Raw genomic sequence first — 25,389 nt, forward strand, 5'->3', positions numbered from 1 at the left:
GTCGTCACTGTCTTCACGTCGTCACTGTCTTCACGTCACTGTCTTCACGTCGTCACTGTCTTCACGTCGTCACTGTCTTCACGTCGTCACCGTCTTCACGTCGTCACCGTCTTCACGTCACTGTCTTCACGTCACTGTCTTCACGTCACTGTCTTCACGTCGTCACTGTCTTCACGTCGTCACTGTCTTCACGTCATCATGTCACTGTCTTCACGTCACTGTCTTCACGTCGTCACTGTCTTCACGTCGTCACTGTCTTCACGTCACTGTCTTCACGTCACTGTCTTCACGTCGTCACTGTCTTCACGGCGTCACTGTCTTCACGTCATCACGTCACTGTCTTCACGTCACTGTCTTCACGTCACTGTCTTCACGTGACTGTCTTCACGTCGTCACTGTCTTCACGTCACTGTCTTCACGTCACTGTCTTCACGTCACTGTCTTCACGTCGTCACTGTCTTCACGTCACCGTCTTCACGTCGTCACCGTCTTCACGTCACCGTCTTCACGTCGTCACTGTCTTCACATCGTCACTGTCTTCACGTCACTGTCTTCACGTCGTCACTGTCTTCACGTCGTCACTGTCTTCACGTCACTGTCTTCACGTCACTGTCTACACGTCACTGTCGTCACGTCACTGTCTTCACGTCGTCACTGTCTTCACGTCGTCACTGTCTTCACGTCGTCACTGTCTTCACGTCACTGTCTTCACGTCGTCACTGTCTTCACGTCGTCACTGTCTTCACGTCGTCACCGTCTTCACGTCGTCACCGTCTTCACGTCGTCACCGTCTTCACGTCGTCACTGTCTTCACGTCACTGTCTTCACGTCACTGTCTTCACGTCACTGTCTTCACGTCGTCACTGTCTTCACGTCGTCACTGTCTTCACGTCGTCACTGTCTTCACGTCGTCACTGTCTTCACGTCGTCACTGTCTTCACGTCACCGTCTTCACGTCACTGTCTTCACGTCACTGTCTTCACGTCACTGTCTTCACGTCGTCACCGTCTTCACGTCGTCACCGTCTTCACGTCACTGTCTTCACGTCACTGTCTTCACGTCGTCACCGTCTTCACGTCGTCACCGTCTTCACGTCGTCACCGTCTTCACGTCACTGTCTTCACGTCACTGTCTTCACATCACTGTCTTCACGTCGTCACTGTCTTCACGTCGTCACTGTCTTCACGTCATCACGTCACTGTCTTCACGTCACTGTCTTCACGTCACTGTCTTCACGTCGTCACTGTCTTCACGTCCTGTCTTCACGTCACTGTCATCACGTCACTGTCTTCACGTCACCGTCTTCACGTCGTCACTGTCTTCACGTCACTGTCTTCAGGTCACTGTCTTCACGTCGTCACTGTCTTCACGTCACCGTCTTCACGTCGTCACCGTCTTCACGTCACCGTCTTCACGTCGTCACTGTCTTCACGTCGTCACTGTCTTCACGTCGTCACTGTCTTCACGTCGTCACTGTCTTCACGTCACTGTCTTCACGTCACTGTCTTCACGTCACTGTCTTCACGTCACTGTCTGCACGTCACTGTCGTCACGTCACTGTCTTCACGTCGTCACTGTCTTCACATCACTGTCTTCACGTCGTCACTGTCTTCACGTCACTGTCTTCACGTCACTGTCTGCACGTCACCGTCTGCACGTCACCGTCTTCACGTCACTGTCTTCACGTCGTCACTGTCTTCACATCACTGTCGTCACGTCACTGTCTTCACGTTACTGTCTTTACGTCGTCACTGTCTTCACATCGTCACTGTCTTCACGTCACTGTCTTCACGTCACTGTCTTCACGTCACTGTCTTCACGTCACTGTCTTCACGTCACCGTCTGCACGTCACTGTCGTCACGTCACTGTCTTCACGTCGTCACTGTCTTCACATCACTGTCTTCACGTCACTGTCTTCACGTCACCGTCTTCACGTCACCGTCTTCACGTCACTGTCTTCACGTCGTCACCGTCTTCACGTCGTCACCGTCTTCACGTCACTGTCTTCAAGTCACTGTCTTCACGTCGTCACCGTCTTCACGTCGTCACTGTCTTCACGTCGTCACTGTCTTCACGTCACTGTCTTCACGTCACTGTCTTCACATCACTGTCTTCACGTCACCGTCTTCACGTCACTGTCTTCACATCGTCACTGTCTTCACGTCACTGTCTACACGTCGTCACTGTCTTCACGTCACTGTCTTCACGTCACTGTCTTCACGTCACTGTCTTCACGTCACTGTCTTCACGTTACTGTCTTCACGTCGTCACTGTCTTCACATCGTCACTGTCTTCACGTCACTGTCTTCACGTCACTGTCTTCACGCCACTGTCTTCACGTCACTGTCTTCACATCACTGTCTACACGTGGTCACTGTCTTCACGTCACTGTCTTCACGTCACTGTCTTCACGTCACTGTCTTCACGTCACTGTCTTCACGTCACTGTCTTCACGTTGTCACTGTCTTCACGTCGTCAGTCTTCACGTCACTGTCTTCACGTCACTGTCTTCACGTCACTGTCTTCACGTCACTGTATTTACGTCACTGTCTTCACGTCACTGTCTTCACGTCACTGTCTTCACGTCACTGTCTTCACGTCACTGTCTTCACGTCACTGTCTACACGTCACTGTCTTCACGTCACTGTCTTCACGTGACTGTATTCACGTCGTCACTGTCTTCACGTCACTGTCTTCACGTCACTGTCTTCACGTCACTGTCTTCACGTCACTGTCTTCACGTCGTCACTGTCTTCACGTCACTGTCTTCACGTCACTGTCTACACGTGGTCACTGTCTTCACGTCACTGTCTTCACGTCACTGTCTTCACGTCACTGTATTCACGTCACTGTATTTACGTCACTGTCTTCACGTTGTCACTGTCTTCACGTCGTCACTGTCTTCACGTCACTATCTTCACGTCACTGTCTTCACGTCACTGTCTTCACGTCACTGTCTTCACGTCACTGTCTTCACGTCGTCACTGTCTTCACGTCACTGTCTTCACGTGGTCACTGTCTACACGTGGTCACTGTCTTCACGTCACTGTCTTCACGTCGTCACTGTCTTCACGTCACTGTCTTCACGTGGTCACTGTCTACACGTGGTCACTGTCTTCACGTCACTGTCTTCACGTCACTGTCTTCACGTCGTCACTGTCTTCACGTCACTGTCTTCACGTCATCACTGTCTTCACGTCACTGTCTTCACGTCACTGTCCTCACGTCGTCACTCTCAACAGTCCGTGTCCGTAGTCCCTACACGACGGCCTTGAGAAGGGGTGGGGGGGGGGCGGCAGCCATCATGTCACCTTCATCCTCTTCAAGTCTTCAATGGTGAACTGTGGGATGATGACCACCGTGTCTGCAGATCAGCGGACGCGAAGGGAAGGTGAATGGTCGGTTAACGAGGGGAGACGGGGTGATCTCACTGTTAATGAGGGGATAACGACACAATCTCACTGTTAATGATGGGATAACGTCACAATCTCACTGTTAATGAGGGGATAACGTCACAATCTCACTGTTAATGAGGGTATAACGTCACAATCTCACTGTTAATGAGGGGATAACGTCACAATCTCACTGTTAATGAGGGATAATGTCACAATCTCACTGTTAATGAGGGATAACGTCACAATCTCACTGTTAATGAGGGGATAACGTCACAATCTCACTGTTAATGAGGGGATAACATCACAATCTCACTGTTAATGAGGGGATAACGTCACAATCTCACTGTTAATGAGGGATAACGTCACAATCTCACTGTTAATGAGGGGAGAACGTCACAATCTCACTGTTAATGAGGGTATAACGTCACAATCTCACTGTTAATGAGGGGATAACGTCACAATCTCACTGTTAATGAGGGATAACGTCACAATCTCACTGTTAATGAGGGATAACGTCACAATCTCACTGTTAATGAGGGGATAACGTCACAATCTCACTGTTAATGAGGGGATAACGTCACAATCTCACTGTTAATGAGGGGATAACGTCACAATCTCACTGTTAATGAGGGATAACGTCACAATCTCACTGTTAATGAGGGGATAACGTCACAATCTCACTGTTAATGAGGGGATAACGTCACAATCTCACTGTTAATGAGGGGATAATGTCACAATCTCACTGTTAATGAGGGATAACGTCACAATATCACTGTTAATGAGGGGATAACGTCACAATCTCACTGTTAATGAGGGGATAACGTCACAATCTCACTGTTAATGAGGGGATAACGTCACAATCTCACTGTTAATGAGGGGATAACGTCACAATCTCACTGTTAATGAGGGGTTAACGTCACAATCTCACTGTTAATGAGGGGATAACGTCACAATATCACTGTTAATGCGGGGATAACAACACAATCTCACTGTTAATGAGGAGATAACGTCACAATCTCACTGTTAATGAGGGGATAACGTCACAATCTCACTGTTAATGAGGGGATAACGTCACAATCTCACTGTTAATGAGGGGATAACGTCACAATCTCACTGTTAATGAGGGGATAAGGTCACAATCTCACTGTTAATGAGGGGATAACGTCACAATATCACTGTTAATGAGGGGATAACAACACAATCTCACTGTTAATGAGGGGATAACAACACAATCTCACTGTTAATGAGGGGATAACGTCACAATATCACCGTTAATGAGGGGATAACGTCACAATCTCACTGTTAATGAGGGATAACGTCACAATATCACTGTTAATGAGGGGATAACGTCACAATCTCACTGTTAATGAGGGGATAACGTCACAATCTCACTGTTAATGAGGGGATAACGTCACAATCTCACTGTTAATGAGGAGATAACGTCACAATCTCACTGTTAATGAGGGGATAACGTCACAATCTCACTCTTAATGAGGGGATAACGTCACAATATCACTGTTAATGAGGGGATAACAACACAATCTCACTGTTAATGAGGGGATAACGTCACAATCTCACTGTTAATGAGGAGGTAACGTCACAATATCACTGTTAATGAGGGGATAACGTCACAATCTCACTCTTAATGAGGGGATAACGTCACAATATCACTGTTAATGAGGGGATAACAACACAATCTCACTGTTAATGAGGAGATAACGTCACAATATCACCGTTAATGAGGGGATAACGTCACAATCTCACTTAATGAGGGGACAACGATACGATATCAACATCACGCTATAAATTTCCACGCGATGATAAGCCGCTTCTTTGAGCCATCATTTGCGATAGCCAGATCGCTTCTGAAAAAAAGAGCTTGACAGCTCTGTGAGCCTCAGACTTTAAATACAAATGTGTTCAGTTAATGAATGAAAGAATATACGCGGGATGGGAGGGAGGGAAAGAGGGAGGAGTTGGTAGGGGGGGGGAGGGAGGTGGAGTAAAGGGGGAAGGGGGTGGAGGGGGAGTAGGGAGAGGGGGAGTCGGAGGAGGAGGAAGATGAGGTAAAAGGAGGAGGAGAAGGAGGAAGATGAGGTAAGAGGAGGAGGAGGAAGATGAGGTAAGAGGAGGAGGAGGAAGATGAGGTAAGAGGAGGAGGAGGAGGAGGAGGAAGATGAGGTAAGAGGAGGAGGAGGAGGAGGAAGATGAGGTAAGAGGAGGAGGAGGAAGATGAGGTAAGAGGAGGAGGAGGAGGAGGAGGAAGAGGAGGAGGAGGAAGATGAGGTAAGAGGAGGAGGAGGGAGATGAGGTAAGAGGAGGAAGAGGAGGAAGAGGAGGAGGAGGAAGATGAGGTAAGAGGAGGAGGAAGATGAGGTAAGATGAGGAGGACCTCTCTTGCGCTCCGTGCCATGGCTGTTCTGCTCGCAGTAGTAGGACGAGGCTGAGTGCTTCAGCTCGGAGCTGCTCTGTGGCGTGACGCTCGCCCGCACCGGCGTGACGCCGCCGCGGCTGTCGCTCCTCAGCGTGCCGCCGCTCGGTATGTCCAGGATGTCGCTCTGTATACCCATGTACGAGACAAAGATCCCCCGTATAGACCGAACAGACTGTTGGGGCAAGTGCTTCTAGCGAGTAGCACCTGTGAAGGCCAGAATGGCGCTCGAGGGGGTGGGTAGCAAGCACCACGCCCGGCCGCCTTTGTCTCCCCAGTAACGATACTTAAATACATTCATTTGAGGCTGAGTCAATCTAGGGGAGGCACAGGACCGGTTCTGATAATCGAGTCTCCGGATTTGCAGCACAGCGCGCTAACCGCTACACTACCGCTTCACACACACACACACGTGCACGCACACACAAAGACAACGATCCCCCGTTTCGCCTTAACACACGCGCACACAAACACGCGCACACACACACATGCATGTGCTCTCGGTGAGTCCGCTCACCGGTGAGGACTCCCCCCTGTGAAGACTCACCGGTGAGGACTCCCCCCGGTGAGGAGTCCTCACCGGTGAGGAGGACTCACCGGTGAGGACTCACCCCGGTGAGGACTCACCCCGGTGAGGACTCACCGGGGTGAGTCCTCACCGGTGAGGACTCCCCTCTGTGAAGACTCACCGGTGAGGACTCCCCCCGGTGAGGAGTCCTCACCGGTGAGGAGGACTCACCGGTGAGGACTCCTCCCTGTGAGGACTCCCCCCGGTGAGGACTCATCGGTGAGGACTCCCCCCGGTGAGGAGGACTCCCCCCAGTGAGGACTCACCGGTGAGGACTCCCCCCGGTGAGGACTCACCGGTGAGGAGGACTCCCCCTGTCAGGACTCACCGGTGAGGACTCACCCCGGTGAGGACTCACCGGTGAGGAGGACTCCCCCTGTCAGGACTCACCGGTGAGGACTCCCCCCGGTGAAGACTCCCCCCGGTGAGGACTCACCGGTGAGGACTCACCGGTGAGGACTCCCCCTGTCAGGACTCACCGGTGAGGACTCACCGGTGAGGACTCCCCCCTGTGAAGACTCACCGGTGAGGACTCCCCCCGGTGAGGAGGACTCACCGGTGAGGACTCCCCCCTGTGAAGACTCACCGGTGAGGAGGACTCCCCCCTGTGAGGACTCACCGGTGAGGACTCCCCCGGTGAGGATTCACCAGTGAGGACTCCCCCCTGTGAGGACTCACCGGTGAGGACTCACTCCGGTGAGGACTCACCGGTGAGGACTCCCCCCGGTGAGGACTCACCGGTGAGGACTTCCCCCTGTGAAGACTCACCGGTGAGGACTCACCCCTGTGAAGACTCATCGGTGAGGAGGACTCCCCCTGTGAGGACTCCCCCCGGTGAGGACTCACCGGTGAGGACTCCCCTCTGTGAAGACTCACCGGTGAGGAGGACTCCCCCCTTGTGAAGACTCACTGGTGAGGACTCACCCCGGTGAGGACTCACCGCCTCGATGCCCATCGCTTTCATCTGGTTGGCCCGCTTCTCAGCCAGCGAGAGGTACTTCTTTGGGTCGGACAGCGCATCCACGAAATCTGGAACACGCGGCAATGCCATCACCAAACAGCGTTACCATAGCGACGCCACCACCCAACAGCGTTGCCATGGCAATGCCACCGCCCAACAGCGTTACCATGGTAATGCCACCGCCCAACAGCGTTACCACGGCGACACCACCGCCCAACAGCGTTACCATGGTAATGCCACCGCCCAACAGCGTTACCACGGCGACGCCACCGCCCAACAGCGTTACCATGGTAATGCCACCGCCCAACAGCGTTACCACGGCGACGCCACCACCCACCAGCGTTGCCATGGCAATGCCACCGCCCAACAGCGTTACCATGGTAATGCCACCGCCAACAGCGTTACCACGGCGACGCCACCACCCAACAGCGTTACCATGGTAATGCCACCGCCCAACAGCGTTACCATGGTAATGCCACCGCCAACAGCGTTACCACGGCGACGCCACCACCCAACAGCGTTACCATGGTAATGCCACCACCCAACAGCGTTACCACGGCGACGCCACCGCCACCCAGGCTGGTCCCGTGGCTCAGCCCACACGCGACGACCGCGACGTCGCCCCTCCGGCCCGCACCCCCCACGTCCGCGACCGCTTGTGCCCTCACCTCCCAGCCCGTCGGGGACGTAAGTCTTGAGGACGATGTCGCAGAAGACGGTGGGCAGGGAGAGGTGCTTGTTGCCCTCGTTGCGGAGGGAGATGTGCCGGTAGCCCGTCTGCAGGCCGTCCAGCGGCAGGATGCGCTGCCCGATGAGCTTGTTGTTCTCGTCATACACGGCGATCCGCAGCACCGCCAGGTCCGGCAGGATCACCTGCGCTCACGCGGAGGGATCAAACCCACAGAGTTCTCCTGCTGGCTCAGGTGAGCCGCGTCGAGGCACCGGTGGCTCATCTCCCATTTACAGACCTCGGCCGGGGATGGAGATTCGATGTTCCGGTGGCCGGGGGGGGGGAAGGGGGCGAGACCGTACAGAGGGCATTCATCTAGCTGCTGCGCACGAGCAGATTTCATCGCTCCAACTCCGCGGTGGACGTGCTCTTGGGTGCGTTCCTCTCTCCGTCGTGAGTCTCGACCGCCGGCCGCCGTGTACCCCCTCGGCGTGGTGTGAGCGACCCCGGGGCCCCGCCAGCGACCCAGGGGCCCCACGAGCGACCTCGGGGCCCCGCCAGCGACCCAGGGGCCCCACGAGCGACCCAGGGGCACCGCCAGTGACCCCAGGCCCCGCAAGCATGCGGTTTACTCTGGTATTATTATTATTATAGCTGTGGGAGGAAACTGGAAAACCCGGATGGAAACCCCGTGGAGAACAGAGGCAGGTGGGAGTGAGAGAGAGAGAGAGAAGGTGCAAACTCTACGCAGAGAGGCGCTCCCAAAGCGGGAATCGGAAACCCAGGGTCGTCCTTCTTAGCTGTCGAGCCACAAGAGCGCGACCGCCGTGCGCTACCGCCACCCACCCTGTCGGAGGGGGGGCGGGGCAGGGGGGGGTGGGGGTGCCCACCTTGCGGAAGACGAACGGCTCCTCGCTGTAGGCCGGGTTGAGGCCGTTGTTGAGGACCATGCGTGTTCGGAACTCCTTGCGGATGGTGTCCGTGGGCAGGCCGTACATGTCCACCTCCACGTACGTGCCCACCTTCTTGTCCGACAGGAACTGTCCCGAGATGATCTGTCCAGTAACCACGCACAATCCCCCCCGCCCCCCCCCGTGGCCCACGCACGCAGGGTCAAACCTCGCAAGCCGTCCACCCGTCACTTTGTGCACTCCGTGCGGAGACAAAGATAAAGATCCCCCCTCCCCCGTGTAGCCTTAACCAGACTGTTGGGGCAAGTGCTGTTAGCGAGCACCTACGGAGACCGGCAACGGCACACCAGGGGGTGGGTGGCCAACACCACGTCCGTCCGCCTTTGTCTCCCAAGTGGCGATATTTACACGCCGCACCAGGTACTTATTCGAGGCTGTGTCGATCTAGGGGAGGCCCAGGACCAGGTCTGTTAATTGTCACTGGTGTTGGCCGTGAGCTGGAATCGAACCCGGGTAGGCAGGTTCGTAGCACAATGCGCCAACCACTACGCTACACGCAGTGACACATACAAAGACAAAGATCCCCCATATAACCTTAACATACTGTTGGGGCAAGTGCTGTTAGCGAGCACCTATCGAGGCTGCATTTATTTTCCTAGTGGCAATGTTTACACATCGCACCAGGCAATCATTTGAGGCTAAGTCAACCGGTTCAAATGATCGTCACCGGTGTCTGCTGTGAGCATGTTTCAGCGAGAATCAAACTTGGGTCGTTAGGTTCGTACCGCTTCACTACTGCACCCCCATACTGCGACACACACACACACATTGACACCCATGAAGTGACACCCAGTGACACACACCGTGACACGCAGTAACACATTACTCAGTGACACACACCGTGACACACACGGTGACACATTACTCAGTGACACACACCGTGACCACGCAGTAACACATTACTCAGTGACACACACCGTGACACACACGGTGACAGATTACTCGGTGACACACACCGTGACCATGCAGTGACGCATTACTCAGTGACACACACCGTGACACACACGGTGACACACACGTGACACATTACTCAGTGACACACACCGTGACACACACAGTGACACATTACTCAGTGACACACACCGTGACACACGCAGTGACCCACTACTCAGCGGCACCCGGTGGACACTCGCCTGCACGGAGCACGTGGCGGCGATGACGCCGTCCACCGGCGTCTCAGAGAACGGGTCGAAGGTGCGGTCGGGGCGGCGCATGAAGTCCGGCTTCAGTAGAAACCTGCAGCAGGCCGCACACGGCGGTTACACCGGGACAGGGGTCTGCCCGTGCAGCCTACGCGCACCCTCGGGGCAAGCGCGGTCAGCGAGCACCTATTGGGGCGACAACAATGGTGGTGGTATTGGCGGTGGGGTGCACAGGTGGCGCATCAGCCGGTCATCTCGGTCAGTCGACCCGTGGCACCTGGGTCTGCCCCGTGACCTCCTGCCGGCGGGTGTTCGACACTTCACGTGGCCTCAACGTGCACACGGCCTGGCACAAGCGTCGTGGTGACGTCACCGCCACTTAGTGGCGATTGGCGGTTGTTGTTGTTGTTGGCATTGGTGGTGGAATAGGGAGCCGGGGTGTAGTAGTTGATAGCGCCCTGCGCTACAAACCCGGCGACCCGAGTTAGATTCCTGCTCATGACCAACACCAGTGTCTAAACCGGTCATGCACCTCCCCTAGGTCGACTCAGCTTTAAATGAGTACTGGGTGTGGTGTGTAAATATCACCACCACGGAGACAAAGGCGGGTAGGCGTGGTGCTGGCCACCCACATGTGCCTGCCGGCCTTCAAAGGTGCTACTCACTAACAGCACTTGCCCCAACAGTCTGTTAAGGCTATATGTGGGATCTTTGGAAGAAGAGGTGGTGATGGTGGTGTTGGTGATGGTGGTGGCGAAGGTGGTTGTGGTCATGTTGGAGGTGGTTGTGGTCATGGTGGAGGTGGTTGTGGTCATGGTGGAGGTGGTTGTGGTCATGGTGGAGGTGGTTGTGGTCATGGTGGAGGTGGTTGTGGTCATGGTGGAGGTGGTTGTGGTTGTTATTCGTTCACTAACCCGCAGGAGCCATTGTACTCAAACTTTCCCTGGTTCAGCTGCATGGCCAGGTCTGGGGAAACAAAGGCATCGATGGCACACGTGGTAACACAAGGTGGTAACACGAGGTGGTAACACAAGGTGGAGACACATGGTGGTGACACAAGGTGATAACACAAGGTGGTAACACAAGGTGGTGACACATGGTGGTGACAAAATATGGGGACACAAGGTGGTAACACAAGGTGGTGACACAAGGTGGGTACACAAGGTGGTAACACAAGGTGGAGACACAAGGTGGAGACACAAAGTGGGGACACAAGGTGGAGACACAATGTGGAGACACAAGGTGGTAACACAAGGTGGAGACACAAGGTGGAGACACAAAGTGGGGACACAAGGTGGTAACACAATGTGGAGACACAAGGTGGTGACACACGGTGTAGACACAAGGTGGAGACACAATGTGGTAACACATGGTGGAGACACAATGTGGTGACACAAGGTGGAGACACAAGGTGGAGACACAAGGTGGAGACACAAGGTGGTGACACAATGTGGTAACACAAAGTGGAGACAAGGTGGAGACACAAGGTGGTAACACAAGGTGGAGGCACAAGGTGGAGACACAAGGTGGTAACACAAGGTGGTGACACAAGGTGGTAACACAAGGTGGAGACACAAGGTGGTGACACAAGGTGGTGACACAAAGTGGTAACACAAGGTGGAGACACAAGGTGGAGACACAAGGTGGTGACACAAGGTGGTAACACAATGTGGAGACACAAGGTGGTGACACAAGGTGGAGACACAATGTGGTAACACATGGTGGAGACACAATGTGGTGACACAATGTGGAGACACAAGGTGGTGACACAATGTGGTGACACAATGTGGTAACACAAGGTGGAGACACAATGTGGTGACACAATGTGGAGACACAAGATGGTGACACAAGGTGGTAACACAAGGTGGAGACACAAGGTGGAGACACAAGGTGGTAACACAACGGGTCAGGAGAGTGAGTGGAGCTGAGTGGCGCGGGCGAGGCGAGTTGGAGGTGGCGGCACGACCGGCTCACCGGGGCTCTGGAAGTTGAGCGACACCATCTGGCAGCCGGCGTTCCAGAAGATCTGCGGCATGTAGTTGGAGGAGTCGACACGGCCTCCCTTGGGGTAGATGCGACTCATCTGCCGCTTGTTGTAGCTGACGGGCGCGTTAAGGGGCCATGGTGAAGTTGACCCCACACACATTTCATTCTGACCTGGTGCTGACCTCCCACTCACTCGGATTTCATTCTGACCTGACCCTGACCTCCCACTCACTCCGATTTCATTCTGACCTGGTGCTGACCTCCCACTCCAATTTAATTCGGCCAGCGACGACATCACTGGGGTGGACAACAATGGAGCACGCTGTCGCCATGAACCCGGCCGCCTGAGTTTGATTCCTGGGCACGGCTACTATCGGTGGTGGGTGACATCAGAACTAGTCTGGGGATTCCCCCCCCCGCCCCCCCCCCCCCGCGTCACCAACCCGTGCAACCCTCCACCGCTGACGGCCATGGCTCGGCCCTTCATCCAGCAGTGGACCGCTGTGCTTTTTCCCCCGATAAAGTTAAATATATATTTTTTGCGGCGTCGCTTTCTCTTCTCATGGCGCACGACGCTGGGCACAGCGCGGTGGGCGCAGCTCCTCCCCGAGCGACGCCGCGAGCATTCTTTACGTCCTCTGGTCGAGGCGGCGCTTTGCCACCATCCGGCCGATGCGCCCCCCCCCCCCCCCCCCCATCGCTGGAGTTCCACGAGCTCTACCACAAGATCTGCCCTCGCGCCGAGATCGAGGAGTTCTTCAGGAAGCTGTGAGATCATCTCGGGCACACCCACCGCCCCCCACCCCCCACACCCCGCACCCCCCTCCCCCGCAATATTAAGTGGAGTGGGGAGCCTGCCGGATTCGGACCGCGATAACCTCCGCCGTCGACGACCGGTGGCAAATGCACGGCCACTGGGGGTCACCGACCCGGAACTCCGTTTCCTCTACTCTGGGGCTTCTCCGAGGGTTACCGCGACTCACCGGGGAAGAAGGGGGGGATGGTGAAGGGTACTTGACGAACTCAATGGGGTGAGTCTTGAGGTAGCCGAGCCCCACCGACTCGCTGAACGACGACATGTTGTGGTGGATGTTCCGCTCTGCGGGGCACCCGGGCACGCATGAACACACTCACACGTACACACACGGACACACGCACACACATGTACACACACGTACAGACACGCGCACACACACGCACACACATGTACACACACGTACAGACACGCACACACACGCGCACACTCATGTACACACACGTACAGACACGCACACACACACACATCTCTCTCTCTGCTCACCCTCGGCAACATCGAAGCCCTGGAACTTGACGGGCTGTGCGTAGTTGACCATGGCCGACAGGTAGGGGTGGATCTTGGTGGTGCCACCCACGTACTTGTAGGTGGAGATGAAGGCCTGCTCGTCCTCCACCGACACGCAGGCCTGCCCCAGCGATAACCACGGCAGCACAACGTCACACAGACAGGGCCACACTGCCTCACACAGACAGAGTGACACTGCGTCTCACCGCATCTCTCCCCATTCTCAAGCCGTCTCTCCCCCCCGCTCTTCCCCCCTCTCTTCCCCCCACTCCCCGCCTCTACCCATCTCTACAAATCTCTGCACATATCTACAAATCTCTCCTCGTCTCTCCCTGTCTCTCCCCATTCTCAAGCCGTCTCTCCCCCTCTCTTCCCCCCTCTCTTCCCCCCACTCTCCGTCTCTCACCATCTCTACAAATCTCTCCCATCTCCCTGTCTCCCCATTCTCTAGCTCTCTCTCCCCATTCTCAAGCCGTCTCTCCCCCTCTCTTGCCCCCACTCCCCGTCTCTACCCATCTCTACAAATCTCTGCACATATCTACAAATCTCTCCTCGTCTCTCCCCATTCTCAAGCCGTCTCTCCCCCTCTCTTTCCCCCTCTCCCCCTTCTTTACCGTTCTCTACCCATTTCCAGCCATCTCTCACCATCTCTACAAATCTCTCCCATCTCCCTGTCTCCCCATTATCTAACTCTCTCTCCCGATTCTCTAGCTCTCTCTCCCCATTCTCTAGCCGTCTCTCCCCCTCTCTCCCCCCCTCTCTTCCCCCCACTCCCCGTCTCTCACCATCTCTACAAATCTCTCCCATCTCCCTGTCTCCCCATTATCTAGCTCTCTCTCCCCATTCTCTAGCTCTCTCTCCCCATTCTCTAGCTCTCTCTCCCCATTCTCTAGCCGTCCCTCCCCCTCTCTTCCCCCCTCTCTTCCCCCCACTCCCCGTCTCTCACCATCTCTACAAATCTCTCCCATCTCCCTGTCTCCCCATTCTCTAGCTCTCTCTCCCCATTCTCTAGCTCTCTCTCCCTATCTCTCCCCATCTCTTCCCCCTCCGCCTCTCTCCCCCTCTCTCCAACATCTATCTCCGTATCTCCCGATCTCTCTCCCAATCTCTCTCCATCTCTCTCCATCTCTTCGCTAGGCCACTGGGCTGTCCTGCGTGGCGCGCCCGGGTTCCCGCGCGCCCTTCACAAAGGCGGCATGGGTGCTCTCTCACCTTCTTCTCGTGATCCGCCTCCTCCATGACCTGGCAGCAGTCAAGGTGAAGAGAAACACCCAGGTGAGTATCACAGGGAGACCACTCTCACCTCACCTGGCGAGACGGGGCTACAGTGTGATGCAGGTGAGGGTGAACGAGTGAAGCAGGTGAGGGTAATAGTGAGCCAGGTGAGGGTGAGCGTAACCTAGGTGAGGGTGATACAAGTGAGGGTGAGCCAAGTGAGGGTGAGAGTAACTCAGGTGAGGGTGAGCGTGACCCAGGTCAGGGTGAGCGTGACCCAGGTGAGGTTGAAAGTGACCCAGGTGAGGGTGAGAGTGACTCAGGTGAGGGTGATGCAGGTGAGGGTGAGCGTGACCGAGGTGAGGGTGATGCAGGTGAGGGTGAGAGTGACCCAGGTGAGGGTGATGCAGGTGAGGGTGAGCATGATCCAGGTGAGGGTGATGCAGGTGAGGGTGAGCATGACCCAGGTGAGGGTGAGCGTGACACAGGTGAGGGTGGGCGTGACCCAGGTGAGGGTGAGCGTGACACAGGTGAGGGTGATGCAGGTGAGGGTGAGAGTTACCCAGGTGAGGGTGAGCATGACACAGGTGAGGGTGATGCAGGTGAGGGTGAGCGTGACCCAGGTGAGGGTGAGAGTGACACAGGTGAGGGTGATGCAGGTGAGGGTGAGGGTCACCCAGGTGATGGTGAGCGTGACACAGGTGAGGGTGGGCGTGACCCAGGTGAGGGTGATGAAGGTGAGGGTGAGCGTGACCCAGGTGAGCATGAGAGTGACCCAGGTGAGGGTGAGCGTGACGCAGGTGAGGGTGAGCGTGAGCCAGGTGAGGGTGATGCAGGTGAGGGTGAGCGTGACCCAGGTGAGAATGACAGTGACCCAGGTGAGGGTGAGCGTGACGCAGGTGAGAGTGAGCGTGAGCCAAGTGAGGGTGTGCGTAACCTGGATGAGAGTCACCCAGGTGAGGGTGATGCATGTGAGGGTGAGAGTGGCCCAAGTTAGAATGAGTGACCCAGGTGAGGGTGAGCGTGACCTCGACGAGAGTGACCCAGGTGAGGCGTCTCACCTTACGGAGGATCACCGACTTGCTGCTGCTCAGGCTGCTGCTGGAGCGTTCCTTGACGATCGCCGCCGCCGCTGCCGCCTCCACCACCGCGGCCGCCACCACCGTCAACTCCGCGCCAAACTTCAGCTCGGGGTGGGCCTCATCCTCCGGCTCGACTGACATGCGCGCACACCAAGGGGCACGCGCGCGGCGAGGCACCGCCGAGAGTTCAGTTCCCCCGCTTTAGCGACCGCTGAGAGCAGTGGGCGGATCCGAACCGGTCCCGGGGCCTACCGCTAGGTCGAATCGGCCTCGAATCGGTACTCGGGCATGGTGTGTAAGCGTCGCCGCTGTGAAATTAAGGCGGCCAGGTGTGGTGGTCTGCACCCGCACCCACGTATGCCGTACCGGCCTACACAGAGGTGATCGCGACCGCCACTCGCCTTCCAAAAGACTGTCCAAGGCTGCACAGGGGAGCTTTGTGTTTGCGCGGGGACCTTCATTACTGTGAGCAGGCCCGGGTAAAGCTGCATGGCAGGGAGTCGGAGCCATGTCCTGTTCACCTTGGGGTGTGACGGGGATGTGTACGAGTACGTGTGTGTGTGTGAGTAGGTGTATGTGTCTGGCAAAACAACCCCCTACCTCCTTGTGGTGCCGGATGGGCAACGCTGTCGTGGGCCATGCCGTGGGGGGAGGGCCAATTCCGATTTGTCTTTCCCCTCATGGCGTCTGTAACCACCACAGCGGCCAAACGGGGGCTCTGAACAGGTACGAGGGGCTGGTAACCCCTCCACCTTCAATGAATTACCACGAGCACAAAATTTAACTAATAAGCTTGTGCCGGAAAGCCCCGGGGGGACAGGCGTCTGTGACGTCTCCTGGTCAAACCCCAATTGGCGGAGCCAGGAGACTGAATTTCTCGAGGCTCCTCCAGAAACAACAAAAAACCACTACGTGTGGCCACGAGGAATGTTCAAACGCGCACTGCGGAGGAGAGGCTGCCACTCCTCTGTCAGGAGCTGGACCGGTACCGCCTGGATCTCTGTGGTATTCAGGAGGTCCGGTGGACCGGTTCTGGCTCCTGCCACCATGAGGGGTGGACAGTCCTCTACTCGGGGCAGCAGACTGCCAAACAACAGGGTGTGGCTCTTTTTCTGAATGAAATAATGAAGGGAGCATGGGAGCGTGGCGGCGAGGTGTGGGAAGCTGTAATCCCCAGGCTACTTTGGGCTTGCCTTCTCATCAACCAGAGGCGAGGAGTGGTGGGCATGGTTACTTATGCCCCCACTGAAGACAGACATCCGTGGAGGGATGCAGGCAAGGCCGATGAGTCAGATGCCTTATATGACCTCCTGTCACAGGTGCGAGCTAAAGTGGCCCCTCGGGATTGAGTCATCTTGTTGGTTGACTTTAATGCCCGAGTTGGTCATGATGCTGGCACCTGGTCTGGAGTAATTGGAAGGCATGGGCCAGATCAGCTCAATAACAACGGCAGGAGGCTGCTAGATTTTTGTGCAGCCCATGGGCTTGTAATTACCAACACGCTGTTCCGGCATCGGCGCATCCACACCACATTATGGATGCATGCCAGGTCCAAGCAAGAACATCTGCAGGACTACATAGTGACAGAACAGCGGATGCGGGCCCATGTCCTTGACACCAGAACCTACCGTGGAGCTGATCTGCCCACTGACCATCGAGCGGAGCGCCGGGTGTGTGATTACGTGTGTGTGTGTGTGTGAGTACGTGTGTGTGTGAGTACGTGTGTGTGAGTACGTGTGTGTGAGTACGTGTGTGTGAGTACGTGTGTGTGAGTACGTGTGTGAGTACGTATGAGTACGTGTGTGTGTGAGTACGTGTGTGTGTGAGTACGTGTGTGTGTGAGTACGTGTGTGTGTGAGTACGTATGAGTACGTGTGTGTGTGTGATTACGTGTGTGTGTACGTATGAGTACGTGTGTGTGTAAGTGTGTGTGTGTGAGTACCGGTCTCTCCCTCATCCTCCGCCTCCTCCTCCAGGATGCTAGCCTGAGCCATGGGGTCTCCCTCCGTCAACAGGCAGAACGCCTCCAACTGCTCTGCATCATCATCACCATCAACACACCGCCGCCATCACCAATATTAACATCACCATCGGCTCCATGAACGTCATAGCCATCATCACCGACATCGTCGCCATCACACTGCTGCCATCATCATGAACATCGTCACCGTTGCAGGTCGTCAGCATCCCCATCAGTGTCGGCACCACTATCATGACCAACACAATCATCATCATCACAATCGTCATCCAGTCAATAATCATGACCATCACCACCACGATCACGATGACAGGGACCACCTCCGCCGCACGCGTCACACTTACTGGACTCCACCTCAGGCCGCAGGCGCTTGTTCTTGATGAGGATTTTGTAACGGAGGTCGTTGGGCGAGGGCAGAGGTCGCCCCGGCTCCAGCTGCGCAGTGAGGACAACGACGACAACAACAACAATAAAAACGACGACAATGACAATCTTCTTTGGTTCTTTCGGTAAAGTCACCAGACAGCCTCGTCCCTTCATCTGATGAAGGCCGCTTGTGTTGTGGCCGAAACGTCGTGAGAATTTTATTGTGTTATTTTATTTTATCAATTTATTATTTTATTCCCATTCTGCGTGACTTTACCGAAAGAACCAAAGAAGATGAATCCTTGCAGTCACGAAAGCTTTAAATCGACAATGACAATACCAACAACAGCAATAACGACAACAGCAAGGGCAAAAACGACGGCGTGGGCTTCACCACCAACACATGGAGGGCCCGGCCGCACGCACGCGTACCCACATGTACCCACGCACACACGCACACACGCACACACACATGCACGCATGGCGTGCGTGGCGGTCGCCCCGTCCAAAAGGTATCCGGGTCACGACCACGGTCGCCCCGCCATCTCACCGGGTGTCCTTCCAGCGGCTCCTTGAGGAGGAAATCTCCAAAGATCTCCTCGCAGTAGCGCGCCATCTTGTACTGCTGTGGCTTGCTGCGGGGGGGGGCACGCAATCAGAAAGCGACGCGGGCGTCACACACAGACACACACGGACGTTACACACAGACACACACGGACGTCACACACAGACACACACAGACGTCACACACAGAGATACACGTGGGCATTACACACAGACACACGCGGGCGTCACCACACAGACACACACGGACGTTACACACAGACACACACGGACGTCACACACAGACACACACGGACGTCACACACAGAGATACACGTGGGAATTACACACAGACACGCGTGGGCGTCACACACAGACACGGGTGGGCATCACACACACAGACGTCACACACAGACACACGCGAGCATCACCACACACACACAGATGCACGCGGGCGTCACCAATAGCAACAACAACAACAACCGCCATTTGCCACTAAGTGGCGGTGACATCACCACGACGCTTGTGCCAGGCTATGTGCACCCTGAGGCCACGTGAAGTATCGAACGCCCGCTGGCAGGAGGTCACGGGGCAGACCCAGGTGCCACGGGTCGACTGACTGAGATGACTGGCTGATGCACCACCTGTGCCACCTACTGTGCCAACCTGCTGTGCTTTAGCCACCCGGCGCTCCACTCGTTGTTGTGAGCGTCGCTCCTCCGCCCTCCGTTGTTGTTGGAGGGCGACTACCTCCAACTGCCCAGTAGCATCCTTCACGAGCCTCCTCCACAGAGGCCGATCTTGACACCGCTGGTACCAGTCAACGGTAAGTCCACTCAGCTCCACGTCCTCCTGTACCACATCACTCCATCTCTTCTCTAGCCCGTGCCGTGCCCGTTTTACCCCCTCAATCTGGCCGAATAAAAGCTGTTTCGGCATGCGGTGGCTGGGCATGCGGGCTACATGACCCAGCCAACGCAGCCTTGCCTGCCGGAAGAGCTCACCGATGGGACTTTGTCCAGATCTTTCAAGGATTTGTGAGCTCCTCACACAATCGAGCCTGGTTAAACCCAGGATGGATCGTAGGCAGGCCAGCCTAACTGTTTCTAACCGGGGAAGATGTTCCATTAGGGGGGGTCCACGTTTCGCAAGCATAGAGAAGGGAGGGAATGACTGTGGCCGAGAAGACCTGAAGCTTCGTGCGGAGCGACAGACCAGGTAGCTTCCACACAGCATTACGCAACCGATTAAAAGATAATGCCGCCCGAATGATTCAGAGTGAGACCTCTGCTGTTAAACCGGAGCCGGTCATGAGCACACTGCCCAGGTATGGGAAACTCTCCACACCCTCCACAACTGCCCTATCACCAATTGGATGTTGTGGGGGTGGAGTGTCCAATGGTACAAAATACCCAGGCAGGTGCTTAGTTTTGGTGGGGCTGATGGTAAGGCCTCACACCTCTTAGTGGCAAGCTCCAGGTTCAGCAGCAGCGCCTCGAACTCCTCCTCTGAGTGAGCAGCAATTACCAGATCATCGGCATACATAACGTGGTTGAGCAATAGGGAGCCATCCCTTGACCACACCTGGGCATCGATCAGCCTCCCATTATATCTGTACCATATGGAGATTCCCACGGTACAGCTATTGAAGGCTTCACGAACTACGTGGTCGAAATAGATATTAAATAATGTGGGAGCCAGAGGACATTCCTGTCGCACCCCAAGGTGTACAGGGAATGGCTTCATTCTGGCCACGTAGTTTTTCCTGGGTCTGCATACCCTCAAGATGGTCCTTAATGATCATGAGCAGAGGGTCAGGAACTCCGAAAGCACGAAGAACATCCCAGAGCCTAGGCCTACTGATGGTATCATAGGCCTTGACGAGGTCAATAAAGCAGAGATGCAGGTTTTGTTGGAATTCCCTACACCTCTGTTGTAGCAAACGGACAGAAAATATGGCATCTGTGCAGGACTGCCCTTTCCTGAAACCGCATTGGGGTTCCACAAGCCTCTCCTCAGCGTGCCTAGCAAGGCGTTGTTGAATAATCCTTGCCAGGACCATTCCCGGCACACTGAGGAGTGACATGCCCCTGTAGTTGTTACAGTCTGTGCGGCCCCCCTTCTTAAAGAGGGAGACCACCAGGGCATCCTTCCAATCCTGCGGAACCCAACCAGTGGTCCAGACTGTTGTTATGATGTCATGTAGAGCAGTCTGTGCACAAACGCCACCCTCCCTCAGCATTTCGTTTGGGAGATCATCTCTGCCGGTGCCTTTCCTGGTCTCAGACTCTGGATCACCTTCAGTACTTCCTCAACGGATGGCACCTCAGCCAGCCGCTCACAGGGGGTGACTTCCTCTTCAAATATTTGAGACACCGCAGCCTCGGCAGGGTCATCCCCACTTTGTCATCCAGGCTGAGGGATGTACCATCCCCCAGGACCTCACAGAAATGATCAGAAAATCTGCAAACCTGTTACTGGTGGTTCGAGATTGGATCACCGTTCTTTTTCCTAATGATGACAATAGGTGTGGGGCTGCAGGTTACTTTTTTTGATGGAATTAAAGAGCGATTTGTGATCGCGGGCCTTTGAGGCAGACTCCATCTCCTCAGCAACCCGCGACCACCACCCAACCTTGCAGCGCCTCACGGCTCTCCGAACTTCCAAGCGAAGGCTGCGGTAAGCCTCCTCATTCTCCTAGGTGGGATGCTGTAGCCGATGAGAGTGGGCCTGTCGCTTTTTCTCAGCCAGCTTGAACACCTCCACTGTCCGTCAGGGTCTCTGGGGAGGTCTGGACCGTGTACCCAAAGCAGCCATTACAGCTGCATGAGCCACAGTCCTATACCTCGCCCATTGCCCCTCGACATCAGGAAAAGTGGGAGATGATGCCAACCCCAGCCGCAAGCGATGATTAAATTCTCGCTTGCAACTTTCATCAGCCATGCCACGAAGGGTTTTAATGGGGTCCTGGGTGTACACCCACCACTGGAGTGGAAGAATGGCAGGCTCATCTTACAGATGACAAGTTGATAGTCAATGGGCAGATCAGCTCCATGGTTGGTCCTGGTGTCAAGGACATGGGCCCACATCCGCTGTTCTGTCACTATGTAGTCCAGCAGATGTTCTTGCTTGGACCCGGCATGCATCCATCATGTGGTGTGGATGCGCCGATGCCAGAACAGTGTATTGGTAATTACAAGCCCATGGGCTGCACAAAAATCTAGCAGCCTCCTGCCATTGTTATTGAGCTGACCTGGCCCATGCCTTCCAATCACTCCAGACCAGGTACCAGCATCATGACCCAACAAGATGACTACATCCTGAGGGAACACTTTAGCTAGCACCTGTGACAGGAGGTCATAGAAGGCATTTGATTCATCGGCCTTGCTTGGATCCCTCCACGGATGTTCATCTTCAGTGGGGGCATAAGTAACCACGACCACCACTCCTCGCCTCTGGTTGATGGCAAAGGGCCCAAATAGTCTGGGGCTTACAGCTTCCCACACCTCACTGCCACGCTCCCACGTCCCATTCATTCTTTTGAGCCACTCCCTGTTGTTTGGCAGTCTCCTGCCCCGAGAAGAGGACTGTCCACCCCTCATTGTGGCAGGAGCCAGAGCCGGTCCACCGGACCTTCTGAATGCCACAGAGATCCAGGCGGTACTGGTCCAGCTCCCGACAGAGGAGTGGCAGCCTCTCCTCCGCAGTGAGCGTTTGAACATTCCTCGTGGCCACACAAAGTGTTTTTTTGTTGTTTCTGGAGGAGCCCCGAGGGTAAAGATTCAGTCTCCTGGCTCCACCAAATGGGGTTTGGCCAGGAGACATCATCCTGTCCCACCGGGGCCTCCGGCACAAGCTTATTTCTTACATTTTGTCATCGTAGTTTAGTGGTAATTAATTGAAGGTGGAGGGGTTACCAGCCCCTTGCACCCGTCCTGAGCCCCTATTTGGCCGCTGTGGAGGTTACAAATGCCATGAGGGGAAAGGCCATCGGAATTGGCCCTCCCCCCACAGCACTGCCCACGACAGCGTCGCCCGTCCGGCACCACGAGGAGGTAGGACCACACACATGGACGGGTGTCACACACACCCGTAGCCTGCGAGATTAGCGAGTAGAGGTTCTAGGGGGCAGTGGTTCTAGAGGACGGAGGTTCTAGAGGAGGGAGGTTGTTGTTGAGGGCGCCTGCACCTGCAGTGGTTCTCGAAGGACAGGATAACCGGGTAGATGGACGTCACGAACGCCGTCTCCTTGATGGCCTGGATCACCTCCTGTGGGGAGAACGTGCACACAGGGGACACAAACACACGCACACGTGCACACACAAAAATCCAAAGAGAAAGATCCCCAGTGTAGCCTTAACAGACTGCTGGAGCAAGTGCTGTTAGCGAGCACCTATGAAGGCCAGTACGGTACACGAGGGGGTGGGTGGCCAGCACCACGCCCGGCGGCTTCTGTCTCCCCAGTGGCGATGTTTACACACCGCACCAGGTATTCATTTGTGCTTGAGTCGACCTAGGGGAGGTCTAGGACCGGTTCAGATAATCGTCACTGGTGTTGGCCGTAAACGGGAATCAAATTCGGGTGGCCAGGTTTGTAGTGCAGCGCGCTAACCGCTACTACACTACCGCTCGCTCCTCACACACACACGTGTACACACACACACATACACGTGTACACACACACGTGTACACACACACACGCGCTGCGCTGCGGGGTCCACGTGTGCGTTGACGCTGTGCCCCACGGTACCTTGAAGAGGATGTCGGTGCACATGGCTTTGCCGTGCGTGATGATTGGCTCCTGGTCCTCCCCCTTCCCATCCCAGCAGTCCAGCTCCACGCACCTGCACACATAGTAACACGGGGAACACACGGGGAGAGATGTTAACTACCTCGCTTGGTATACAGGAGGTTGTGGGTTCGATCTTGACCCTGACGCCTGCTTTATATTTGGAGCTTGCATGTCTCTCCCTCTCTCTCCCCATGGTCGCATGGATTTTTCTCTGGTTTCTCCGGTTTTACCGTCAAAAATTTAGAATCAACAGCAACACGTTTAGATTATTTGGCTGCTATACATTTCCTACTGATGATAGTCCATTTCGTTGAGCGATCATTCGTGATGGCCAGAGTCGCTTCTGAAAAAGAAGCTATATATATAGCTCAGTAAACTTTACCCTGGTAATAAAATACAAATCTAGTTTAGTAGTTTACATATACACATGTAGCCTATAGAAGAGTCGGTCAGTCATAGGCAGAGGAGAAGAGGAAGGCCTTGAGCCAGGCCTTGCGCAGGGGCCGAGAGCCGACAGCATGGACGGTGGGGGGGGGGGGAGTGGATGACGTTGACTCGGGGATGTTCGACAAGAGGCCTCGGGTTGCTGGATCGGACATAATAATTCGGACGGAGGGGCGCATGTGCTAACCGCGCGCGCTAATCACACTGCGTGGTGACGGCGGTGGCCCTTGCCAGTGGCCGTTTCGGTGGCCGTGTTTTTGGCCTGTGTCAGCGGCCGTGTCGCTGGCCGTGTTGATGGCCCTTGTCAGTGAGCCGTGTCGGTGGGCCATGTCGGTGGCTGTGTCGGTGGCCGTGTCGGTGGCCTTGTCGGTGGCCGTGTCGGTGGATGTGTTGGTGGCTTGTGTCGGGGGCCGTGTCGGTGGGCCTTGTCGGTGGGCCTTGTCGATGGGCCTTGTCGGTGGCCTTGTCGGTGGCCTTGTCGGTGGCCGTGTTGATGGCCCTTGTCAGTGAGCCGTGTCAGTGGGCCATGTCGGTGGCCGTGTCGGTGGATGTGTTGGTGGCCTGTGTCGGTGGTTGTGTCGGTGGGCCTTGTCGGTGGGCCTTGTCGGTGGGCCTTGTCGGTGGGCCTTGTCGGTGGCCATGTCGGTGGGCGTTGTCGGTGGGCCGTGTCGGTGGGCCGTGTCGGTGGGCGTTGTCGGTGGGCCTTGTCAGTGGGCCTTGTTGGTTTTCTTGTCAGTGGGCCTTGTCGGTGGGCCTTGTTGGTGGGCCTTGTCGGTGCCCGTGTCGGTAGGCCTTGTCGGTGGCCATATCGGTGGATGTGTCGGTGGTCCGTGTCGGTGGGCCTTGTCGGTGGCCGTGTCAGTGGGCCGTGTCGGTGGGCCGTGTCGGTGGGCCGTGTCAGTGGGGCGTGTCGGCAGGGGCCTCACCTGCAGCCGGCCAGCAGCACCTGACGGTACATCTCCACCGAGGACTTGCCCCCGAACTGGCGGCCCACGAGGTAGGTGTTGTGCGAGGAGTTGATGTAGTAGTGCGACAGCGGCTGCTCCATGTCCTGGTAGAGCTCCAGGCGGTCGAGGAAGACGGGCGCGTTGTCGTCGCACATGAGGTAGCGGCACAGCCCGTCGTACGACAGCCGCCCTGTGGGGAGCGACAGCCGGCAGCCACCACAATGACGCGACGCGGCCACGCGACTCGGGAATACAACACGACCACGTGACACAGCCACGTGACTCGGGTACACAACGCGACCACGTGACGTGACCACGCGACTCGGGTACACAACGCGACCACGTGACTCGGGTATACAACACGACCACGTGACGTGACCACGTGACACAGCCACGCGACTCGGGCACGCGACGTGGCCACCTGACCATGCGACGCGGCAAGACTCATCCCAATTACCGATCACATTTACATGACTATAACCTTAACAGACTGTTGGAGCGAGTGCTGTTCGCGAACAGCTATAAAGGCCGGCATGGCACATGAAGGGGTTGGTGGGTCTACACCACACCCGACCG

The 25,389-nt window shown here is 55.8% G+C and overlaps 1 protein-coding gene across 2 annotated transcripts in view; it reads right to left on the reverse strand.

The window, feature by feature from the left end:
• LOC116953936 (1-phosphatidylinositol 4,5-bisphosphate phosphodiesterase beta-4-like) overlaps positions 1–25,389 on the reverse strand; it is an 80,299-nt gene that overhangs the window by 17,934 nt on the left and 36,976 nt on the right. For both annotated transcript variants that reach the window (XM_032974264.2, XM_076051899.1), the window contains exons 13-30: positions 24,793–25,003; positions 23,381–23,474; positions 22,820–22,899; positions 18,638–18,722; positions 18,066–18,156; positions 17,686–17,778; positions 15,723–15,877; positions 14,659–14,688; positions 13,426–13,567; positions 13,140–13,224; positions 12,114–12,238; positions 11,054–11,105; positions 10,131–10,233; positions 8,917–9,081; positions 8,025–8,229; positions 7,336–7,424; positions 5,789–5,954; positions 3,313–3,365 (exon numbers count right to left, since the gene is read on the reverse strand). In XM_032974264.2, the coding sequence (XP_032830155.1) occupies positions 3,313–3,365; positions 5,789–5,954; positions 7,336–7,424; positions 8,025–8,229; positions 8,917–9,081; positions 10,131–10,233; positions 11,054–11,105; positions 12,114–12,238; positions 13,140–13,224; positions 13,426–13,567; positions 14,659–14,688; positions 15,723–15,877; positions 17,686–17,778; positions 18,066–18,156; positions 18,638–18,722; positions 22,820–22,899; positions 23,381–23,474; positions 24,793–25,003 (2,024 nt within the window). The remainder of the gene's footprint in view (positions 1–3,312; positions 3,366–5,788; positions 5,955–7,335; positions 7,425–8,024; positions 8,230–8,916; positions 9,082–10,130; positions 10,234–11,053; positions 11,106–12,113; positions 12,239–13,139; positions 13,225–13,425; positions 13,568–14,658; positions 14,689–15,722; positions 15,878–17,685; positions 17,779–18,065; positions 18,157–18,637; positions 18,723–22,819; positions 22,900–23,380; positions 23,475–24,792; positions 25,004–25,389) is intronic.

The sequence above is a fragment of the Petromyzon marinus genome, chromosome 53 (assembly GCF_048934315.1).
Source record: "Petromyzon marinus isolate PM22_M1 ecotype Great Lakes invasive population chromosome 53, UKy_Petmar_22M1.pri1.0, whole genome shotgun sequence".
In the NCBI taxonomy this organism is placed as follows: Eukaryota; Metazoa; Chordata; class Hyperoartia; order Petromyzontiformes; family Petromyzontidae; genus Petromyzon; species Petromyzon marinus.